Raw genomic sequence first — 22,386 nt, 5'->3', positions numbered from 1 at the left:
TTTAGTACTGAGGGAGTATTGCGCCGTCAAAGGAGCCAACTTTCAGATGGGCATTAAGCCGGGGCCCCATTTGCCTGTTCAGATGGATGTAAATGACCCCGTGATACTATTACAAGAGGTGCAGGGAGTTCTCCCCAGTGTCCTGGCCAATATTCCTCCCTCAAACCAACACCCGTAAAACAGATTAACTGATCCTTTATCTTGTTGCCTTTTTGTAGAATTTTTGCTGTGTTCAAATTGGCTGCTGCGCTCGTCTACACTTCAAAAGCAAATGATTGGCTGTACAGCGCTTTGGGCAATCCTGAGGATGTGAAAGGCATTATATCCTGGGAAGAGAGGGTTGTCCTATGAGGAGGGATTGAGCCGATACTCTCTGGAGTTTAGAAGAATGAGAAGTGATCTCATTGAAACACGGAAGATTCGGAGGGAGATACGATAGCAAAATACTGCGGATGCTGGAAATCCAAAATAACAACAGAAAATGCTGGAAAAACTCAGCAGGCCAGGCAACATCCGTGGAGAGAAAATAAAGTCAACGTTTCGAGTCAAACTCTTTGTCAAGATTCTGAGGGGATTGACAGGGTAGAGGCCGAGAGGTTGTTCCCCCTGGCTGGAGAGTCTAGAACTAGGGGGTCACAGTCTCAGGATAAGGGGTCGGCCATTTAAGACTGAGATGAGGAGGAATTTCTTGACTGAGGGTTGTGAACCTTTGGCATTCTCTACCCCAGAGGGCTGTGGATGCTGAATCGTTGAGTATATTCAAGGCTGAGATCGACAGATTTTTGGATTCTCGGGGAATCAAGGGATTTGGGGATCGGGTGGGAAAGTGGAGTTGAGGTCGAAGTTCAGCCACGATCTTATTGAATGGCGGAGCAGGCTCGAGGGGCCGTATGGCCGACGTCTGCTACTAATTCTTATGTTCTTATTGCAGCTAATAACTAAATATTATACGCATTGATTCAATGCCGACTACGAGTTCTCGGCATTGCTCACTTGGGAAAGGCAATTATTCAGTGCTTTATTACACCCTACAGCACTTTGGCTTCCTACGAAGTGCAGGCACAGCTGTTACACAGGCATTCTACATACAGGCCGATCTAGCCACAGCAGTGAAGTGAATTTGCAGTTAATGTAATGGTGTGGGTCGAGGGACCAGGAGAATTCACTACTGCTCTTTAAATAGCTCCATGGGATCGTCTGCATACCCAACACCCGAACAGGCAGACTGAGCCGCAGTTTCATGTCTTAGCCGAAGGCAGCGCCGCCGACAGTGCAGCACTCCCTCGGTGCTGCACTGGAGTGATGGCCTGGATTATGCACTTAGGCCCCTGGAGTGGGGCTTGAGCCCACATGGCAAAAGTGCCAGCGTCCGAGCCATGGGGCCATGGTTAGCAGATCTCAGCCGCCCAGCTGTCAGATCGCAACAATTGGACTCGGAGCCCCTGTAAGCAGAGGAGGTGACAATCAGGGGGACACTCGGTGAGAAATGACAACCGGACCCAGACAGTTTGGCTTTTCCAAGTTGCATCTTTAAGGCCGAGGGAAGCGCGTGTTTCTTCATCGTAAGTGTACAAGCAGAGATTGGGTCCACATGCAAACAAGCTTGATCTGGCAGGTACAAAGTCCTTTTAAAAAAAAATGCTGTCTGGTTTGGATTGGGGGTGTTGTGTTTGGCTCAATTCCGAACAGGTTGCCAGGGGCTGTGCGACAGCAGCCCACGATGATTCTCCTCCAACGATGCTTTCCCGGCTGCCTACCCTGCGCGTGCTGCAGTATTAGCCATTCACGGCTCGGCGACATCTCGCAAAGGGGACACGCCGGAGGAACGGAACGGAACGAATATTTGACGAGAGGGACAAATTTACTTGCTCAACAAAGACGAGTAGGACATCGAGACTCAGCAGTTGAAAATATTTCCACACGTGAACATCTTGGCCTTTGAGCAACAAACCAATGAAACATTGAGGGCTGGAAGGGCATATTTTTAACCCATCCCTGCCCGTGGGGAACTGGCGTGATCAGATCAGCCAGCCGCTTCACATACCAATGGGAAGCAAAACAGATGGCTGATCAATCGCGCGTTTGACACTGAAAAAAGACTTGCATTTCTATAGCGCCTTTCACGACCACCGGACGCCCCAAAGCGCTTTACAGCCAACGAAGTACCTTTTGAAGTGGAGTCACTGTTGTAATGTAGGAAACGCAGCAGCCAATTTGCGCACAGCAAGCTCCCACAAACAGCAATGTGATAATGACCAGATAATCTGTTTAGTGATGTTGGTTGAGGGATAAATATTGGCCCCAGGACACCGGGGAGAACTCCCTTGCTCTTTTGAAATAGTGGCCATGGGATCTTTTATGTCCACCTGAGAGAGCAGACGAGGCCTCGGTTTAACGTTTCATCCAAAAGACGGCACCTCCGACAGTGCAGCGCTCCCTCAGCACTGCACTGGGAGCGTCAGCCTAGATTATGGGCTCAAGTCTCTGGCGTGGGGCTTGAACCCACGACCTTCTGACTCAGAGGCGAGGGCGCCACCCACTGAGCCACAGCTGACACTGTGTGGGTTAGGTTAAAAACCAAGCGACAGCACCGTGCCAGCCCACTGTCTGTGTCTCCTCGATGGTCAGGGCTAGTCCAGACCATGGGATCGAGATCCCTCCTTTCTGGCTGCTCGATATAACAACAGACGTCCCAAGGCACTTCACAGGAGTGCAATCAGACAGAAATAAAGTGACACAGAGCCACAGGTGGTGACTAAAAGCTTTGTCGAAGAGGTAGGTTTTAAGGAGTGTCTTAAAGGTAGAGAGGCGGAGAGGTTTAGGGAGGGAATTACAGAGCTTAGGGCCCAGGCAGCTGAAGGCACGGCCGCCAATGGTGGGCGATTCAAATCGGGGGATATGCAAGAGGCCAGAATTGGAGGAGTGCAGAGATCTCAGAGGGTTATAAAGCTGGAGGAGGTTACAGAGATAGGGAGGGGGCGAGGCCTTGGAGTAGTTTGAACACGAAGGATGAGGATTTTAAATTTGAGGTGCTGGCAGACCAGGAGCCAGTGTAGGTCAGCGAGCACGGGGTGAACGGGACTTGGTGCGAGTTAGGATATGGGCAGCAGAGTTTTGGAGGAGCTCAAGTTTATAGAGGGTGGTGGACAATGTTCTCCCTCTAATTTCCGGTCTAAGCGCGTGGTCTCTTTAAATTTGTCCGGCCGCGTACGCGTATCTTTACCAGTGGCAACAGCTGGTGAGCGGCCTGTGCGGGACCTCCTGCTCGGTGTGTGGCCGCACAGCCGCGCACCTTAGGGGGAACATGGGTGGCAGACGGTCCTACACAAAGGGACTCTGGGCACAAAAAATGGCCACGGTCTCGCTCACAGAGGACTGGCTGGTGTGGGAAATGATAATGTTGGGCAGTCAGCGATGAAGGGTTGCCAGAATGAAATTGTCACAAAGAGATTGAGGAGGGGGGTAAGGAGAATTTCCTTGATGCAGAGGGTTGATGGAGCATGCATGCCGCAGAGGACGCTTCCGTCGAGCAGGGGAGACTGCCACCCCATCGGTTTGGGCGGGATAAGAACCACCAGTCAAGAAGCGAATTGGTCTGTGCCTTAACCCACTGCAGCAGCCAGTTCCCTCATGGTGGGGACGTCTGGACGAAAGCGGCCGCTCGCAAAACCTTTACCTAAACTAGCTGATCCTCTGTGCTGTAGCACACAGAGCCAAGACCAAAATGTAAGACATTGCAGTTATACAGCAGAATATTACAAGCTCTACACTGGGGGGGGATCATAAAACAGGACAGCACACAAGGCCATTCGGCCTATCGTGTCTGTGCCGTCTCTTTCGAAGAGCAATCCAGTTAGTCCCACTCCCCGCTCTTTCCCCATATCCCTACAAATGTTTTTCTCCTTCAAATATTCATCCAATTCCCTTTTGAAGGCTACTAATGAATCTGTATCCACCATCCAGCACGGTGGCATAGTGGTTAGCACTGTTGCCTCACAGCGCCAGGGACCCGGGTTCGAATCCGGCCTCGGGTGACTGTCTGTGTGGAGTTTGCACATTCTCCCCGTGTTTGCGTGGGTTTCCTCCGGGTGCTCCGGTTTCCTCCCACAGTCCAAAGATGTGCGGGTTAGGTTGATTGGCTATGATAAATTGACCCTTAGTGTTAGGGGGATTAAATACGTGGTGTTAGGGGGATTAAATACGTGGGGTTACGGGGATAGGGTGGGATATATGTTGGTGTAGGGGTTACGGGGATCGGGTGGGATATGTGTCAGTGCAGGCTCGATGGGCCGAAATGGCCTCTATCTGCACTGTGGGGTTTCTGTGATTTCTGTGATTTCTGTGATCAGGCAGTGCATTCCAAACCCTAACCAGTCGTTGCGTAAAAAAGTTTTCCCCTCATGTTGCCTCTGGTTCGCCCGTTCAGATTATTATCTGAACGGCAATAGATTGGGAGAAGGGGAAGTGCAACGAGACCTGGGTGTCCTTGTGCACCAGTCGCTGAAGGTAAGCATGCAGGTGCAGCAGGCGGTTAAGAAGGCAAATGGTATGTTGGCCTTCATAGCGAGAGGATTCGAGTACAGGAACAAGGATGTCTTGCTGCAGTTGTACAGGGCCTTGGTGAGACCACACCTTGAGTATTGTGTGCAGTTTTGGTCGCCTTATCTGAGGAAGGATGTTCTTGCCATGGAGGGGGTGCAGCGAAGATTCACCAGGCGGATGGCAGGAATGACGTATGAGGAGAGATTGGGTCGATTGGGCTTATACTCGCTGGAGTTTAGAAGAATGAGAGGGGATCTCATTGAAACTTATAAAATTCTAACAGGACTAGACAGACTAGTTGCAGGAAGGATGTTCCCGATGGCGGGGGAGTCCAGAACCAGGGGTGTCCAGAACCAGGGGTCACAGTCTAAAGATAAGGGGTAAGCCATTTAAGACAGAGATTAGAAGGAATTTCTTCACCCAGAGAGTGGTGAACCTGTGGAATTCTCTACCACAGAAGGCAGTTGAGGCGGAGCAAATAAACAGCACGACAGAGGAAGGCCCGAGAACAGAGGCAGCAGACCCAACAACAAAAACAAGGATTGATGTCACAGGAAAGCAGGGAAGTGATTGGTCGGTCAGTATTTCTCTCTTTTCTTGGGCATTGGTTTAAATTAAGAGCTGGGATTAAAAACTAAACGCTCAAAACTTATACATTTAATTAATTAAATACATTAGAGATGGCAGGGCAGGCGATGTGTTACTGCTGCAACATGTGGGAGCTGGTGGACACCAGCGAGGTCCATGGCGACCACATTTACAGTAAGTGTTGGTTGCTCGAGGAACTTCGGCTCTGTGTTGAAGAGCTGGAGTCCGAGCTTCAAACACTGCGACACATCAGGGAGGGGGAAGAGTTACCTGGACGCGGTGTTCCAGGAGGCAGTCACACCCCTTAGATTAATTAATTCAAATTTGGTCCGTGGTCAGGGACAGGTGGGTGTGACTACGAGCGAGGCAGGTATGGGGATCCAGGAGGTAGTGGTGGAGGAGCCTCAGCCCTTGGGCTTGTCCAACAGTTACGAGGCTCTTACTCCCTGTGTGGGCGAGAGCAGGGACCATAATGAGGATGAGCAAACTGACTACAACACCGTGGTACAGGGAGCCATTCAAGTGGGGGGGGGGCAAAAAGAAATGTGGTAGTGGTAAGGGACAGTATAATTAGGGGGATAGACACTATTCTCTGCAGCCAAGGGCGAGAGTCCCAAAGGCTCTGTTGCCTGCCCGGTGCCAGGGTTAAGGACATCTCCTCTGGGCTGGAGAGGAACTTAGAGTGGGAGGGGAAGATCCAGTGGTCATGGTCCATGTAGGTACCAACGGCATAGGTAGGACAAAGAAAGAGGTTCTGCTGAGTGAGTATGAGCAGTTAGGGGCTAAATTAAAAAGCAGAACCACAAAGGTAATACAGGAAACTTTGGTTTATCCGGAGGTTAACTGTCTGGAATGCTCGATCCACCGGCAAAAATCAGGAGCCGTTTCGTTCGGTTTTTTTTCTTCTTGTTGCTTTTTTTTCCACCAGTCAGGCTCTGCAAGGTCTCGTTGAAGCTGTTGCTAAGCTACAGAGATGCTTGTAAGGTACAGCCGACGGTTTAGAAGCTGGTTTGTTGCCAGATACAGAGCTCAGCTCCGTATGTTTCAACATTAGCACTGGTTTGTCCGGCAGTTTTGATGGGACGGCAACAGCTCGGTCCCGTCGGTGCCGGATAGCACAAAGTTTCCTGTAATCTCTGGATTACTACCGGAACCACGTGCAAATTGGCATAGGATAAATAAGATCAGAGAGATGAAGGAGTGGCTTAAAGATTGGTGTGGGAGAAATGGGTTTTGATTCTTGGGGCACAGGCACCAGTACTGGGGTAAGAGGGAGCTGTTCCGTCGGGACGGGCTTCATTTGAACCAGGCTAGGACCAGTGTCCTGGCGAATCGAATAACTAGGGCTGTAGATAGGGCTTTAAACTAAATAAATAGTGGGGGGGAAGGGATACGCTGAGCGGAAATTAAAAAAGTCAAAGAAAAATGAGAAGGCAAAAGTGCAGGGTAGCGATAGGGGTAATGATAACCAGAGTGTGACAGGAAGGGACAGAGCGTATACACATAAGAGTGCATCAGAAAGAGGGGTCAGAGTAGGGAAAAATGGTAAAAAGACAAAATTAAAAGCTCTATATCTGAACGCACGCAGCATTCATAACAAGATAGATGAGTTGACAGCACAAATAGAAATAAATGGGTATGATCTGATAGCCATTACAGCGACGTGGTTGCAAGGTGACCAAGGCTGGGAACTGAATATTCTGGGGTATTTGCCATTTCGTAAGGATAGGCAGAAAGGAAAAGGAGGTGGTGTAGCTCTGTTAATAAGGGATGAGATCAGTGCAGTAGTGAGAAATGATATTGGCTCAGAAGATCAAGACGTAGAATCAGTTTGGGTGGAGATAAGAAATAATAAGGGTAAGAAGTCACTGGTGGGAGTGGTCTACAGGCCCCCAAACAGTAGCCACACTGTAGGACAGATAATAAATCAAGAAATAATAGAGGCTTGTAAGAAAGGTACGGCTATAATAATGGGAGATTTTAACCTTCATATTGATTAGACAAAGCAAATTGGCAAAAATAGACTTGAGGAAGAGTTCTTAGTGTATACGGGATGGTTTCTTGGAACAATATGTTGTGGAACCAACCAGAGAGCAGACTATCTTAGACCTGGTAACGTGTAACGAGGCTGGATTAATTAATGATCTTGAGGTGCAGGATCCTCTTGGGAAGAGTGATCATAGAATGGTAGAATTTCAAATTCAGTTTGAGGGTGAAAAAGCTAGGTCTCAAACGAGTGTCCTGAACTTAAATAAAGGTAATTATAAAGGTATGAAGGCAGACTTGGTAAAAGTGGACTGGGAAAATATATTACAGGGTAAGACTAGAAAAGCTGTGGCAAACATTTAAGGAGATATTTCATAACTCTCAGCAAAGAAAGAAAGACTCTAAGAGAAGGATGAACCATCTGTGGCTAACTAAGGAAGTAAAGGATGGTATCAAATTGAAAACAAAGTCATACAATGTTGCAAAGAATAGTGAAAGGCCAGAGGATTGGGAAATTTTTAAAAAGCAGCAATGGATGACTAAAAAAAATGATAAAGAGAGAGAAGATAGCTTATGAGAGTAAGCTAGCAAGAAATATAAGAAGACAGTAAGAGCTTCTACAGGTATATAAAAAGGAAGAGAGTAGCTAAAGTAAACGTTGGTCCCCTAGAGGATGAGTCTGGGGAATTAATAATGGGAAACAGGGAAATGGCGGAGACTTTGAACAAATATTTTGTATCGGTCTTCACGGTAGCAGACAATAAAAGCATCCCAATAATGGATAATCAAGAGGCCATTGGGGTGGGTGGGGGGAAACTTAAAACAATCACTATCACTAGAGAGAAAGTACTAGGCAAACTACTGGGACTAAAGGTGGACAAGTCCCCTGGACCCGATGGCCTGCATCCCAGAGTCTTAAAAGAAGTGGCTGCAGAGATAGTGGATGCATTGGCTGTAATCTACCAAAACTCCCTGGATTCTGGAGAGGTCCCAGCGGACTGGAAAACCGCAAATGTAACGTCCCTATTTAAGAAAGGAGGGAGACAGAAAACAAGCAACTATAGACCAGTTAGCCTAACATCTGTCATTGGGAAAATGCTGGGAGTCCATCATTAAGGAAGTGATAGCAGGACATTTAGAAAAATCATAATATAGTCAAAGTAGAGTCAGCATGGTTTAATAAAAGGGAAATCATGTTTGACAAATTTGCTGGAATTCTTTGAGGGTGTAACGAGCAAGGTGGATAAAGGGGAACCAGTAGATGTGTATTTGGATTTCCAGAAGGCATTCAATAAGGTGCCACATAAAAGGTTACTACACAAGATAAGAGCTCACGGGGCTGGGGGTAATATATTAGCATGGATAGAGGATTGGCTAACTAACTTGGTTATGCAGAACAGGCAGGGAAGTGGTGTTGAAGCAAAGATCAGATCAGCCATGATCTGATTGAACGGCGGAGCAGGCTCGAGGGGCCGAGTGACCTCCTCCTGCTCCTACGTCTTATGTTCTTAAGTACAAGTTTTTTGGTAAGTGGGTAGAAGCTCCATTGCCAACTAGAAAGAAAGACTTGCATTTATATAGCGCCTTTCACAACCTCAGGACATCCCAAAGCACTTTAAGCCAATGAAGTACTTTTGAAGTGTTGTCACTGTTGTAATGTAGGAAACGTGGCAGCCAATTTGCACACAGCAAGCTCCCACAAACAGCACTGTGATAATGGCCAGAAAATCTGTTTAGTGATGTTGATTGAGGGCCAAGGCATTGGGGAGAACTCCCCTGCTCTTCGAAATAGTGCCATGGGATCTTTTACGTCCACCTGAGAGAGCAGACGGGGGCCTCAGTTTACCATCTCATCCGAAAGGCGGCACCTCCGACAGTGCAGCGCTCCCTCAGCACTGCGCTGGAGTGTCAGCCTCTATTTTTGTGCTCAGTCCCTGGAGCGGGACTTGAACCCACAACCTTCTGACACAGAGGCGAGGGTGCTACCCACCGAGCCACGGCGGACAACTAGCTCGGAGCAACCTCAGCAATCGCACCCCTGGCAGCTGGCAACGCCATAGTCTGAGGCTGGACAGCACTTCTGGTCACGTTAGGGGAGGAGGATGACGATGCAGCATTGGTTTCTTTTGCTAAGCACAGACAGCGGTTTTATGTCCCGTCAAAGACAGCAGTTTCCTGTGAAATGAGCCACGAGAAGACTGCGGTTGGAATATCGACAGGGCTGGTTTGATGAGTAATTTGGACTTGCAAGTGGCTTTAGCCAGCGTCTGCATGATGTGTGGGCGTGCAAGTTTCTGGGTTAGACTGCATTGTATGTACACGCACTGCTGAGGTTCCCATGTCTGCAGTAGGTGGTCAGAGGCAAGACAGAGAAACCAATGGCAGCTTACGTAAAGTAACATGCTCCTCACCACATCTCCTAGAAAACCACGAGCGAGAATGAGCCATCAAACTGAAAACCTACTGAGTGACCCAGAATCCTTAATCTGCTGGGCGCGAGAGAGCAGAGAGAACTGGAATATTATCGGAATAATCCCTCTTGATTTCTAGCTCGCTTTCATTCTGTCTGTCTCTTCATTTTCCTACACAACAATTGCATTTATATAGCGCCTTTAATGTAGTAAAATGTCCCAAGGCGCGTCACAGGAGCGTTATCAGACAAAATTTGACACCGAGCCACATAAGGAGACATTAGGGCAGGTGACCAAAAGCTTGATCAAAGAGGTAGGTTTTAAGGAGTCTTAAAGGAGGAAAGAGAGGCGGAGAGGCTTAGGGAGGGAATTCCAGAGTTTAGGGCCCAGGCAGCTGAAGGCACGGCCGCCAATGGTGGAGCGATTAAAATCGGGGATGCTCAAGAGACCAGAATTAGAGGAGTGCAGATATCTCAGAGGGTTGTGGGGCTGGAGGAGGTTACAGAGATAGGGGCGAGACCATGGAGGGATTTGAAAACAAGGATGAGAATTTGTTGGAACAAAATAAACAAGATTAACTTTCAGAAGGAAATTGGATATACTATATATAAAAATTTGCATTAATATAAGTGCCTTTAATATAGTAAAACGCCTCAAGGTGTTTCACACCCTTACATTCAAAAAATCATTCTCATATGGTTGAAAGTTACCTTCAGCTATACACCTGTAAATATTAAATACAGGTTGGACCCCGGTAATCCGGCACCCTCGGGACCAGGCCAGTGCCGGACCACTGAAAATTCCGAACCACTGAAGGTGTCGAAAGTCACCACAAACACCGCCACCACCTGCTCCTCCTCTTCCTGCTGCTGCCCGCCCTGTGCCGCCGCCGACCCCGCCGCCCACGGGCGGCTCGGGTTCCATCGCTCCGCCGACGATGCTGTGCGGTCCAGGCGCTGATCCTGACCCGGCGGCGGTCCCGGGAGCCGAGCCGGACCCATCCCAGGGAGGGAATGTGACAGCAGGACCTTCCTCGTGCCGGACCACTGAAGGTGCCGGACTGTCGGGTGCCGGATTACCGCGGTTCAACCTGTATATGACTTCTCTCTATTTCTCATTATCTGCAGTGTTCTCTCTGTATTTTTGGTTCTCTCTGTCCCAGTGTCTTTCTTTGGATTGCTCTGCACCCACCCCCCTCCAGCTCGTTCTGCCCCCCCCTCGCCAGCTCGCTCTGCCCCCCCCTCGCCAGCTCGCTCTGCCCCCCCCTCGCCAGCTTGCGCGCTCTCCCCCTCTCTCTCTCCCCAAGCTCCCTCTCTCCCCCTCTCCAAGCTCCCTCTCTCCCCAAGCTCCCTCTCTCCCCAAGCTCCCTCTCTCCCCAAGCTCCCCCTCTCCAAGCTCCCTCTCTCCCTCTCTCCAAGCTCCCTCTCTCCCTCTCTCCCAGCTCCCCCTCTCCCTCTCTCCCAGCTCCCTCTCTCCCTCTCCCTCTCTCCCAGCTCCCTCTCTCCCCCTCTCCAAGCTCCCTCTCTCCCCCTCTCCAAGCTCCCTCTCTCCCCCTCTCCAAGCTCCCCCTCTCCCCCTCTCCAAGCTCCCCCTCTCCCCCTCTCCAAGCTCCCCCTCTCCCCCTCTCCAAGCTCCCTCTCTCCCCCTCTCCAAGCTCGCTCTTTAGCTCTGGTTCACTCTGTCTTTTGTTTGCTGTGTATCTCTCGCTCTGTCCCTTTTGTTCCCTCCCTCTATCTCTGTCGTGCTTCTCCGCGTCTGTCTCTGTCCCTTTGGTTTTCTCTCTCATTCAGCCCATCATGCCTATGCTAGCTCAGGAGCAGTGCACTCCAATCTCATTTTCCCAATCCTTTGGCTTGTATCTTTTGATATTATCCTTTTCAAATGCTTATTGGACTGCTGCAGTCTACCTCAATTGCTGCTTGTGGTAAAGCACATAAGCCTGTGTGTGAAATGATTTCTCCCAATTCTTCAGCCCTCCCCCCAGTTACCAATTCACCATATTTATCCTCTCTGTTGTGTATGTAACCTGTTCCACCTTAAGAGAGCTTAAGCCTGTTCCACCTTGAGATGTACTACTTTCTCAGGCTGCTGTAGACGTAATACCGGGGGTGAACACACCGGTATATAAGCACTGTGCAGTAATCTTGTATTCAGTATAGTCCCTACCTCCAACCAGTAAAGACCTGTTTGAGTTATACGTTTAAGTCTTTGTGTTAATTGTTCAATACAATACACATACTTAACACTGGCGACGAGTCAGGTTCTTACCCTGCGGCAGTTATTCCACGGCGGTTGAAGAGAGGTTTCAAACCTCACCACTCACCACCCCACTGGAAGCGACAGGCATTAGGACCCTGAAGCCTCCATCAGCTTGTGAACCGGAGTAGAAGACAGGACTGGGGAAGAGAGAGGTACAGGGCGATAGCGATCGGCAGATAAGGGCCGGGCCGCTTTGAAGTGAGGGGCGCAGCCGGGCCATCGATCGCAAGCACTGATAAGGGCCGGGCCGCTTTCAAGTGCGAGGCACAGCCGGGCCATCGATCGAAATCCCTGATAAGGGCCGCACTCGGGCTGAAAGGCGCAGCGTCGGCAGACACTGAAGGCGCGAGAGCCGCGGTGAAAAGCGCGGGCCATCGATCGCGGCGGAGATAAGGGCCGCGCTCGGGGGCTGAAGGGAGATGGCGTCGGGGGGACGGGTGAAGACCGCCAAGCGCGGGAAAACTGCCATTTTGTGGGCGGAGGACGACGGCAAGAGCGGGAAGCCGCCATCTTGGATAGCAAAAAAAAAAAATCTGAGAAATTGCAAATCTGATAAAGTACTACAATGCCTAAACACGGGAATATTAGCAACTTTGATAGTGACATCGAAGATTGGGCCATATATGTTGAACGAGTTAAAAATTATTGTAAGGCCAATAAAATTCGTGAGGCTGATAAAGCTCTAACATTATTAAATTTAATGGGTGCGAAGACATACGGGCAATTGAAACACCTGTTATCACCAGATGAACCGGCGGATAAGACGTTCGATGAGATTGTTACTGTCCTGAAAGATCATCTAAACCCCACGCCGCTGATGCTAGCGGAACGATTTAAATTTTACGACAGAAGGCAGCTACAGCATGAAAGCAATGCTGAATATTTGCTGGAATTGCGTAAATTAGCGAAATATTGCCAGTTTCGAACGGGACTGACAGAGGCACTACGAGACAAATTTGTGTGTGGTTTATTTAAACAGGATACACAAAAGCGACTGCTCGAGGAGAATGAGCTGACGCTTGAGAAGGCGGTCACTATGGCAGCAGCACACGAAGCCGCAGCGAGAGGCACGGCAGTAATGCAGCTACGGTCACCGGAGCTCAGTGCACACAAATTGGGTGTGAGTTCTGTTAAATGTTATCGTTGTGGAAAGACAACGCATGATCAGAACCAGTGTTGGTTTAAAAACCAAGAATGTAGAACTTGTGGTAGGCTTGGACATATAGCTAGAGTATGCAGGTCAGGGAAGAAGACCAGCAACAAGAAGTCACCGCAAGGGAAATACGCAAAGGTACACAAGGTGGCCGAACAGGAGTCCGATTCAGACGCAAGCAGTATTGAACTGGCTAGCTTAAGGGTACTCAACGTTGGTAAGGGTGCAGACCTCCAGACAATTTGGGTTACTCTTCAGATAGAAGGAGTCCAAGTAAAAATGGAATTGGACACTGGATCGGCATTGTCGGTCATGAATAAGAAAGATTACAGAAGGTTATTCCAACATATTCCCCTACAGGATACGGAGATTATATTGACAACCTACACGGGGCAGAGAGTGTACCCCATCGGGACAATAAAGGTTGCAGTGGCCAACAAGGGCGAAGGAAGTCAAATAATGGACTTATATGTGCTACCGGAGGGAGGTCCACCACTACTAGGCCGGGAGTGGTTTAGAAACATAAATATGGACTGGCATTCGCTAAAAGCCATAAAGAGTGAGAACTCGGTGCAGATAATCAGCCCAGACTCTAGAACTGATGATGGTAAGACCAACCCATGTGCAAAAGACAAAGTTTCAGCACAGAATTCCACTGAGCAACAACAACATAGTTTAACAGAGAATTCTGAGTCTGTCAAGTCTACTGATATGCACATTTTTGAGGGACACTGGGCTCGAACTCAACTCCATTTCAAACTACAACAGCAATTAGAACAAATGATTCGCTGTTTTGAGCAAGAGATGAATGAAATAAAAAAGTTCTTTGTTACAGAGTGGGAGAATCTGGAAAGGCAACAGAAGCAACTGATGGAGAAAATGGAGCAGGAGCACACCAACCATCTGCGCGAGGAGGCCGAACGAATCAAAGCTGATTCAGGTTCTGAAGGTGCGTGCCATAATCTGGTGTCAGAAGAGTTAACGGTCAGCCAACTCCTTCATATGCTGAGGGACAAGACTCTGAAATGGGAAAAACTTGAACACGAGCTGCGATCTTCAAAGGAAAAGGGTTCGGAGCTCTCAAAAGTCATTGAGATGGCTGATGTGACGACACAGACTGAAACGACTGCAACAGAGCAGCCATTGGATGCCAAAAGTACGCTGACTCACGTCAATGTAGAACAACAGACCGCTGAAACAGCTGCTCCGGTAGAGGGACTGCATAGTCCGAGCAATCAATCTCCAAAGGAAGTTGAAGTATTAAAATCACAAATGAGGTCACTAGTAAACGACTTGCTGAAAGCCCAGAAAAAGCTGGATGCAGAGGTACACATGAAGAAGTCTCTTCAGGAAAGATGTCTGGATTTGGAACAAGAGCTGGCTAACGTCCAGCTGGGTATGGAGGAAATAGACGACCCTCTCGCTGGCCTAGCTCAGGACGACACCGAATATTACCATGACCTGTCGGGCGACTCCGAATATTACGATGTCCTGTCCTGCCCAGCTTGTAACTTCGACCCCCAAAGTGCAGAAATCATGGAGGAGCACCAAAAGTCTACGGAACATCGGAAGAAGGTGGCTCTACTACGGGAAGTAAGAGAGATAGAGAAGGAACAGCAGTCGGATAGCGTCCAGTTGGGTAAGGAAGAAGTAGAAGGGCCTCTCGACCTGTTGAGTGATAGTGAATACTACGAGGATGTGGTATGCCCAAATTGTGATGGAAACTCCCAAAGTGCTGAAATCCGGAGGAAGCACTTAAGGTCTAAAGAACATAGAGAGTTGGTAGCATTACAGCTGTCCGCCGAGAAGATGGGAACGACAAGAGTTGTAAAAAGGCAGAAAAGAAAAAGAAGAGGCCGAAAATAATAATTGTTTAAAATATTGTTACTTCTACTACCTCCGGCCGAACACTACGAAAAGATGCTGTCTGGAACGAATTAAGATCAGAGACTGAATTTACGAACTGTTCCCACAGAGACTGAACCTGTAAACTGTTCCCACTAAGAGTATGTTGCAACTGTTCGTAGAGATTGAATCTGTGAACTGTTTTCCGCAGAGACTGAATCTGTGATATGTTACGTTAAACATGAAGTTATATATGTATATATGTTATTACGTTATGTTAAATGGGGGGGATGACTATAAAGCTAAGAAGGGAGGAGTGTTGTGTATGTAACCTGTTCCACCTTAAGAGAGCTTAAGCCTGTTCCACCTTAAGAGATGTACTACTTTCTCAGGCTGCTGTAGACGTAATACCGGGGGTGAACACACCGGTATATAAGCACTGTGCAGTAATCTTGTATTCAGTATAGTCCCTACCTCCAACCAGTAAAGACCTGTTTGAGTTATACGTTTAAGTCTTTGTGTTAATTGTTCAATACAATACACATACTTAACACTCTCAAAAGCTTAATTTTATAATATTTCACTCCACTGAAAAGCCTCAATTTATCAAGCCGTTCTTCATAACTACAGCCTGTCAATCTAGTGAATTTTTGCTGTCGCGTTTCCTTGGCAATGTGGAACTTGCTACCACAGGGAGTGGTTGAGGCGAATAACATAGGTGCATTTAAGAGGAAGCTAGATAAACACATGATGGAGAAAGGAGCTGATGGGGTGAGATGCAGAGGGGCGGGAGGAGGCTCGTGTGGAACATAAGCACCGGCACGGACCAGTCGGGCCGAATGGCCTGTTTCTGTGCTGTTAATACGATGTAATATCCCTCCTATATTGTGGTGGCCAGTCCGGCCCACGATACTTGTACAAATTCAACCTCGCTTCCTCGTTAGAGAAACATGAAGTACTGGTAATACAAGCAAGTCTGACGGAGACAAAACCGGCCAACCTCTTGGTGCGGAATCCTCAGAATGGAAAACAAGCCCATATTGTAAATGAAAAAGAAAACAAAAGGGGGGTGGGGGGGGCAAAGGGAGGGAACAAAAGCACCAACAGATACTCCAAGTAATTTCTCCACTCGAGGAACATTGGGAGCAGGAGTAGCCCACTTTCGCCCCTTCGAGCCTGCTCCGCCATTCAATGAGATCATGGCTGATCTGTGGCCCGACTCCATGTACCCGGCGTTGCCCCATATCCCTTAATACCTTTGGTTAACAAAAGGTTATCAATCTCGGATTTAAAATTAGCAATTGATTGAGCATCACGTGCCGCTTGCGGAAGGGAGTTCCAAACCGAGGCCCCACCTGCCCTCTCGGGTAAAAGATGGCGGGACACTCTTCGAGGACGGGCAGGGGAGATCTCCCGGTGTCCTGGCCAACATTTATCCTTCAAACAACATCATAACAGGTTATTTGATCATTCGTTTCACTGCTGTTTGTGGGAGCTTGCTGCGCTCATTTCCTACATGACAAGTGACTACATTTCAAAAATAATTTATTGGCTGTGAAGTGCTTTGGGGCATCGAGAGGGTGTGAAAGGTGCAGAATAAAAAGAATCAACATGCATTTATACAGCACGGTCTCCGTCCCTCTCCGCCCCCCCCTCTCTGCTCCCCGTCCCTCTCCGCCCCCCCTCTCTCCCTCCCTCCCTCTCTGCTCCCCGTCCCTCTCCGCGCCCTCTCCCTATCCCTCTTCGCCCCCCCTCCCCGTCCCTCTTCGCCCCCCTGTCCCTCTTCGCCCCCTCTCCGTCCCTCTTCGCCCCCCCCGTCCCTCTTCGCCCCCCCCGTCCCTCTTCGCCCCCCCCTCCGTCCCTCTTCGTCCCCCCCTCCGTCCCTCTTCGTCCCCCCCTCCATCCCTCTTCGCCCCCCCTCCGTCCCTCTTCGCCCCCCCCTCCGTCCCTCTTCGCCCCCCCTCCGTCCCTCTTCGCCCCCCTCCGTCCCTCTTCGCCCCCCTCCGTCCCTCTTCGCCCCCCTCCGTCCCTCTTCGCCCCGCTCCGTCCCTCTTCGCCCCCCCTCCGTCCCTCTTCGCCCCCCCGTCCCTCTTCGCCCCCCTCCGTCCCTCTTCGCCCCCCTCCGTCCCTCTTCGCCCCCCCTCCGTCCCTCTTCGCCCCCCCTCCGTCCGTCCCTCTTCGCGCCCCCCTCTCCGTCCCTCTTCGCCCCCCTCCCTCCGTCCCTCTTCGCCCCCCCTCCGTCCGTCCCTCTTCGCCCCCCTCTCCGTCCGTCCCTCTTCGCGCCCCCCTCTCCGTCCCTCTTCGCCCCCCTCCCTCCGTCCCTCTTCGCCCCCCCTCCGTCCGTCCCTCTTCGCCCCCCTCTCCGTCCGTCCCTCTTCGCGCCCCCCTCTCCGTCCCTCTTCGCCCCCCTCCCTCCGTCCCTCTTCGCCCCCCTCCGTCCGTCCCTCTTCGCCCCCCTCCGTCCGTCCCTCTTCGCGCCCCCCTCTCCGTCCCTCTTCGCCCCCCCTCCCTCTGTCCCTCTTCGCCCCCCTCCCTCCGTCCCTCTTCGCCCCCCTCTTCGCCCCCCGTCCCTCTTCGCCCTCCGTTCCTCCTCGCCCCCTCCCTCCGTCCCTCTTCGCCCCCCTCCGTCCCTCTTCGCCCCCCTCCGTCCCTCTTCGCCCCCCTCCGTCCCTCTTCGCCCCCCCCTCCGTCCCTCTTCGCCCCCCCCGTCCCTCTTCGCCCCCCCTCCGTCCCTCTTCGTCCCCCCCCTCCGTCCCTCTTCGCCCCCCTCCGTCCCTCTTCGTCCCCCCCTCCGTCCCTCTTCGCCCCCCCTCCGTCCCTCTTCGTCCCCCCCCTCCGTCCCTCTTCGCCCCCCTCCGTCCCTCTTCGCCCCCCTCCGTCCCTCTCCGCCCCCCCCTCCGTCCCTCTTCGCCCCCCCCTCCGTCCCTCTTTGCCCCCCCTCCGTCCCTCTTCGCCCCCCCTCTCCGTCCCTCTTCGCCCCCCTCCCTCCGTCCCTCTTCGCCCCCCCCTCCGTCCGTCCCTCTTCGCCCTCCCTCTCCGTCCCTCTTCGCCCCCCCTCCGTCCGTCCCTCTTCGCCCCCCCTCTCCGTCCCTCTTCGCCCCCCCCTCTCCATCCCTCTTCGCCCCCCCTCCGTCCGTCCCTCTTCGCCCCCCCTCTCCGTCCCTCTTCGCCCCCCTCCCTCCGTCCCTCTTCGCCCCCCTCCCTCCGTCCCTCTTCGCCCCCCTCCGTCCGTCCCTCTTCGCCCCCCCCTCCGTCCGTCCCTCTTCGCCCCCCTCCCTCCGTCCCTCTTCGCCCCCCCTCCGTCCGTCCCTCTTCGCGCCCCCCTCTCCGTCCCTCTTCGCCCCCCTCCCTCCGTCCCTCTTCGCCCCCCCTCCGTCCGTCCCTCTTCGCGCCCCCCCTCTCCGTCCCTCTTCGCCCCCCTCCCTCCGTCCCTCTTCGCCCCCCTCTTCGCCCCCCGTCCCTCTTCGCCCCCCGTCCCTCTTCGCCCTCCGTTCCTCCTCGTCCCTCTTCGCCCCCCTCCGTCCCTCTTCGCCCCCCCTCCGTCCCTCTTCACCCCCTCTCTCCGTCCCTCTTCGCCCCCCCGTCCCTCTTCGCACCCCCCTCCGTCCCTCTTCCCCCCCCTCCCCCCCCTCCCTCCGTCCCTCTTCCCCTCCCCCCCTCCCTCCGTCCCTCTTCGCCCCCTCCCTCCGTCCCTCTTCGCCCCCCCTCACTCCGTCCCACTTCGCCCCCCCTCTCTCCGTCCCACTTCGCCCCCCCTCTCTCCGTCTCTCTTCGCTCCCCCCTCTCTCCGTCCCTCTTCGCCCCCCCCTCTCTCCGTCTCTCTTCGCCCCCCCTCTCTCCGTCCCTCTTCGCCCCCCCGTCCCTCTTCCCCCCCCTCCCCCCTTCCCCCCCTCCCTCCGTCCCTCTTCCCCTCCCCCCCTCCCTCCGTCCCTCTTCGCCCCCCCTCTCTCCGTCCCACTTCGCCCCCCCCTCTCTCCGTCCCACTTCGCCCCCCCTCTCTCCGTCCCACTTCGCCCCCCCCTCTCTCCGTCCCTCTTCGCTCCCCCCTCTCTCCGTCTCTCTTCGCTCCCCCCCCGTCCCTCTTCGCCCCCTCCCTCCGTCCCTCTTCGCCCCCCCCTCTCTCCGTCCCTCTTCGCCCCCCCCTCTCCGTCCCACTTCGCCCCCCTGTCCCTCTTCGCCCCCTCCCTCCGTCCCTCTTCGCCCCCCCCTCTCTCCGTCCCACTTCGCCCCCCCTCTCTCCGTCCCACTTCGCCCCCCCTCTCTCCGTCCCTCTTCGCCCCCCCCGTCCCTCTTCGCCCCCCCCGCCCCTCTTCGCCCCCCCGTCCCTCTTCGCCCCCCCCCGTCCCTCTTCGCCCCCCCCCTCTCTGTCCCTCTTCGCCCCCCCCATCTCTCTGTCCTTCTTCACCCCCCGCTCTCTCTGTCCCAGTGTTTCACCCTCTCTCTCTGTGATTCACCCCTCTGTCTGTCCCTCTGGTCCTCTCCTCTGCCTCATTCTAGTAACAGATTGATGCTGTAATGGGGGAAGACAGCAGGCTTGGTATTCTAGGAGAATAAGACCAAACGGGCCAACAAAAAAAAAATTCTTCTGTTCAACAAATCTTGTGAAATGGATCATTTCAGGGTCGACTGGAAACCGCAACGACAGAACCCCTTTCTACAGCAGATCTAGAATAGAAAAGGAGCAGCAAAGAGCCCCTCACCTGTGGTCCTGTCTTAAATACAGCACTGTGGCAGAGCCACTGAGGGACTTTGAGCAACTGTACATAATTCCCTTTAACGAGGTTTGACTCCAACACCTAAGCCTGTACCAGTCTGTTAGTGATTTCTGTGTTTGTCCATACTGTTTGCATGCACGGGGCGCGGTCCCTTTAAGACCGCGGCAAAGCGCGGGTAAACGCGATGACGTCATGACGCTAATCACGTGACCACCCAAGCGCGGGAGAAACGTGATGACGTCATGACGCCATCCACGGGACCGCCCTGGCAGTCCTCGTGGAGCCTCCGACCAGCAAAGACCTGTTTTCGTGGTTCTCCTGTATCGATTTCGACAAACTGTTTAAACTCGTTAGTTCTGCATTAAAACTTGTTTGTTTGATCGCCTGAGTCGACCTCAGTTCTTAGATAGGAATTTGGCAATTCCTACAGCACCATCATTACCTGTCAGTTGGAGGGAATGGTGGGTCTACCATTAATCCGTCAGTAGGAGTATAGTTGTTAACATCTGCTGACTAGAATCATTAACAGGCATTATCCATGGCCAGCCTCCTGCGCAGTTACCTGTAGGTCATCGCCTCGATGAGGAAGGGCTGGTTTTCCGCCACCCGCTCTGCGCCGCGCCTCTTTTGTAGCGTTATAAACAGCAAAGACATCATTCCCATCCACTCTGATCGATATTATCCCATAACCGGGGCCTCTGGCAGCTATTGGGACAGAGAGAAGGTGTTAAATAATGCAGTCGGTTCCAGGGATCCAGAGGATCTGTTCCAATGGTTCAGCCTCGAAACCGCCCGCCCGGCGGGAATGGGTCGGGATGGTATGGGTCGGGCAGGGTGGGAACGGGTCGGATTGGTACGGGTCGGGGCAGATGTACAGCACTCTAGGTCTTTCTCATTATCTCCATGCTACAGGAAACTTTGGTTTATCCGGAGGTTAACTGTCCGGAATGCTCGATCCACCAGCAAAAATTCAGGAGTCGGTTCAGTAAGTTTTTTTTCTTTTCGTTGCTTTTTTTTTCACCAGTCAGGCTCTGCAAGGCCTAGCTAAAGCTGTTGCTTAGCTACAGAGACACTTGCAAGCTACGGCCGACTGTTTAGAAGCACAGGGTTTGTTGCTAGATACGGAGCTCCGTATGTTTTAACATTAGCACTGGTTTGTCCGGCAGTTTTGATGGGACGGCAACAGCTCGGTCCCGTCGGTGCCGGATAGCACAAAGTTTCCCGTAGTTACTTTATTCTAAAGGAACTCCCCGATTCCAATACTAACAAATACCATCTCCTCTGCACTGGATACTTTAAAAAAAAATTAATTCATGGGATGTGGGCGTCGCTGGCATTTATTGCCCATCCCTAATTGCACTTTGATACAACGGAGTGGTTTGCTGGGCCTTTTCAGAGGGCGGTTAAGAGTCAACCACTTTGCTGTGGGTCTGGAGTCACATATAGGCCAGATCGGGCAGGGACGGTAGATTTCCTTCCCTAAAGGACATTAGTGAACCGGATAGGTTTTCACAACAATCCGGCAGTTTCACGGTCAGCATGACTGATGCTAGCTTTTTATTCCAGATTTATTTAATGAACCGAATTTAAATTTCCCAGCTGCTGATTTGAATCATGTCATTCGTCCAGGCCTCTGGATTACTAGTCCAGTAACGTAACCACTATGCTACCGCTACTGCCCCCGGTTACCTGCCGATACCATCGCCTCTGTACGGCACTCCTAATACCTACCGACAATGTTCCCTGTAAGCTGCGCAGTGCTCCAGGGAACCCGCGCAGCCGGATTTTCAATGTAAAAACCGCACAGTGCGGTATTCTGAATGAGAGGAGGAGGAATTTCTTCACCCAGAGAGTGGTGAACCTGTGGAATTCTCTACCACAGAAGGCCGTTGAGGCCAATTCATTAAATATAATCAAGGAGGAGTTGGATATATTTCTTAAGGCTAAAGGGATCAAGGGATATGGGGAGAGAGCAGGGACAGGGTACTGAGTTTGGATGATCAGCCATGATCTCATTAAATGGCGGAGCGGACTCGAGGGGCCGAATGGCCTACTCCTGCTCCTATCTTCTATGGCCCGTGCAGCCCCTTAAAGCGTCCGCGCAGGACCCAAAAAAAAATGACAGGGAACATTGCCTACTGATACCATCTCCTCTGCACGGCACTCTCAATACCTACCGATGCCATCTCCTCTGTACTGCTCGTGAGTTGGTGTCGAGATGGCGTAGCCATTATTCCTGCAGAAGAATATGATGGGACACTCCAGAGTGGCTGAAAAATTAAAGCCGGCGTGAGCGTCCCCTTCACTCGCAGCGCCTTCTCCGAAGTAGCAGATGACCGCACGATCCTCCTGGCTAATTTTGTAGGCGTAGGCAGCACCAACAGCTAGAAGCAGAAAGCAGAGTGTCAGAGAATTCAAAACAGCGAGGGACAGACTGTGCTGTCACGTGGAGGGAGGATCAATCAGCCCCTCGGGCTGGCTTTCTGTGGCTCCCCCCCAGTGCCAGAACAACACTGCTACGGCCCTAGGAGCAGACAGACGGGGCAGGAAGGAGAGATGGAGCAGGCAAATCCGACTGCAGAATGGAGAGAAAATAATATTCCAAAGAAAGACAGACTTGCATTTCTATAGCGCCTTTCACGACCACCTGACATTTTACAGCCAATGAAGTACTTTTTTGGAGTGTAGTCACTGTTGTAATGTAGGAAACGCGGCAGCCAATTTGTGCACAGCAAGCTCCCACAAACAGCAACGTGATAATGAGCTGTTCATGTTTTTTTTTTTTTAGCGATGTTCATTGTGGGATAAATATTGGTCACGACACTGGGGAGAACTCCCCTGCTCTTCGAAATAGTGCCATGGATTCTTTTACATCCCCGAGAGCGCA

The 22,386-nt window shown here is 51.8% G+C and overlaps 1 protein-coding gene across 1 annotated transcript in view; it reads right to left on the bottom strand.

Moving 5' to 3' along the window:
* bckdha (branched chain keto acid dehydrogenase E1 subunit alpha) overlaps positions 1–22,386 on the bottom strand; it is a 65,304-nt gene that overhangs the window by 19,654 nt on the left and 23,264 nt on the right. The window contains 3 exon segments of the mRNA XM_085973462.1: positions 20,062–20,105; positions 20,107–20,204; positions 21,677–21,883. Coding sequence (XP_085829588.1) covers positions 20,062–20,105; positions 20,107–20,204; positions 21,677–21,883 — 349 coding nt within the window.

Source organism: Somniosus microcephalus, chromosome 34 (assembly GCF_052327205.1).
Source record: "Somniosus microcephalus isolate GS21.2 chromosome 34, FLI_Smic_1.0, whole genome shotgun sequence".
In the NCBI taxonomy this organism is placed as follows: Eukaryota; Metazoa; Chordata; class Chondrichthyes; order Squaliformes; family Somniosidae; genus Somniosus; species Somniosus microcephalus.
Note: the sequence above shows the minus strand (reverse complement) of the source record. Positions and strands in the feature narration are given on the sequence as shown.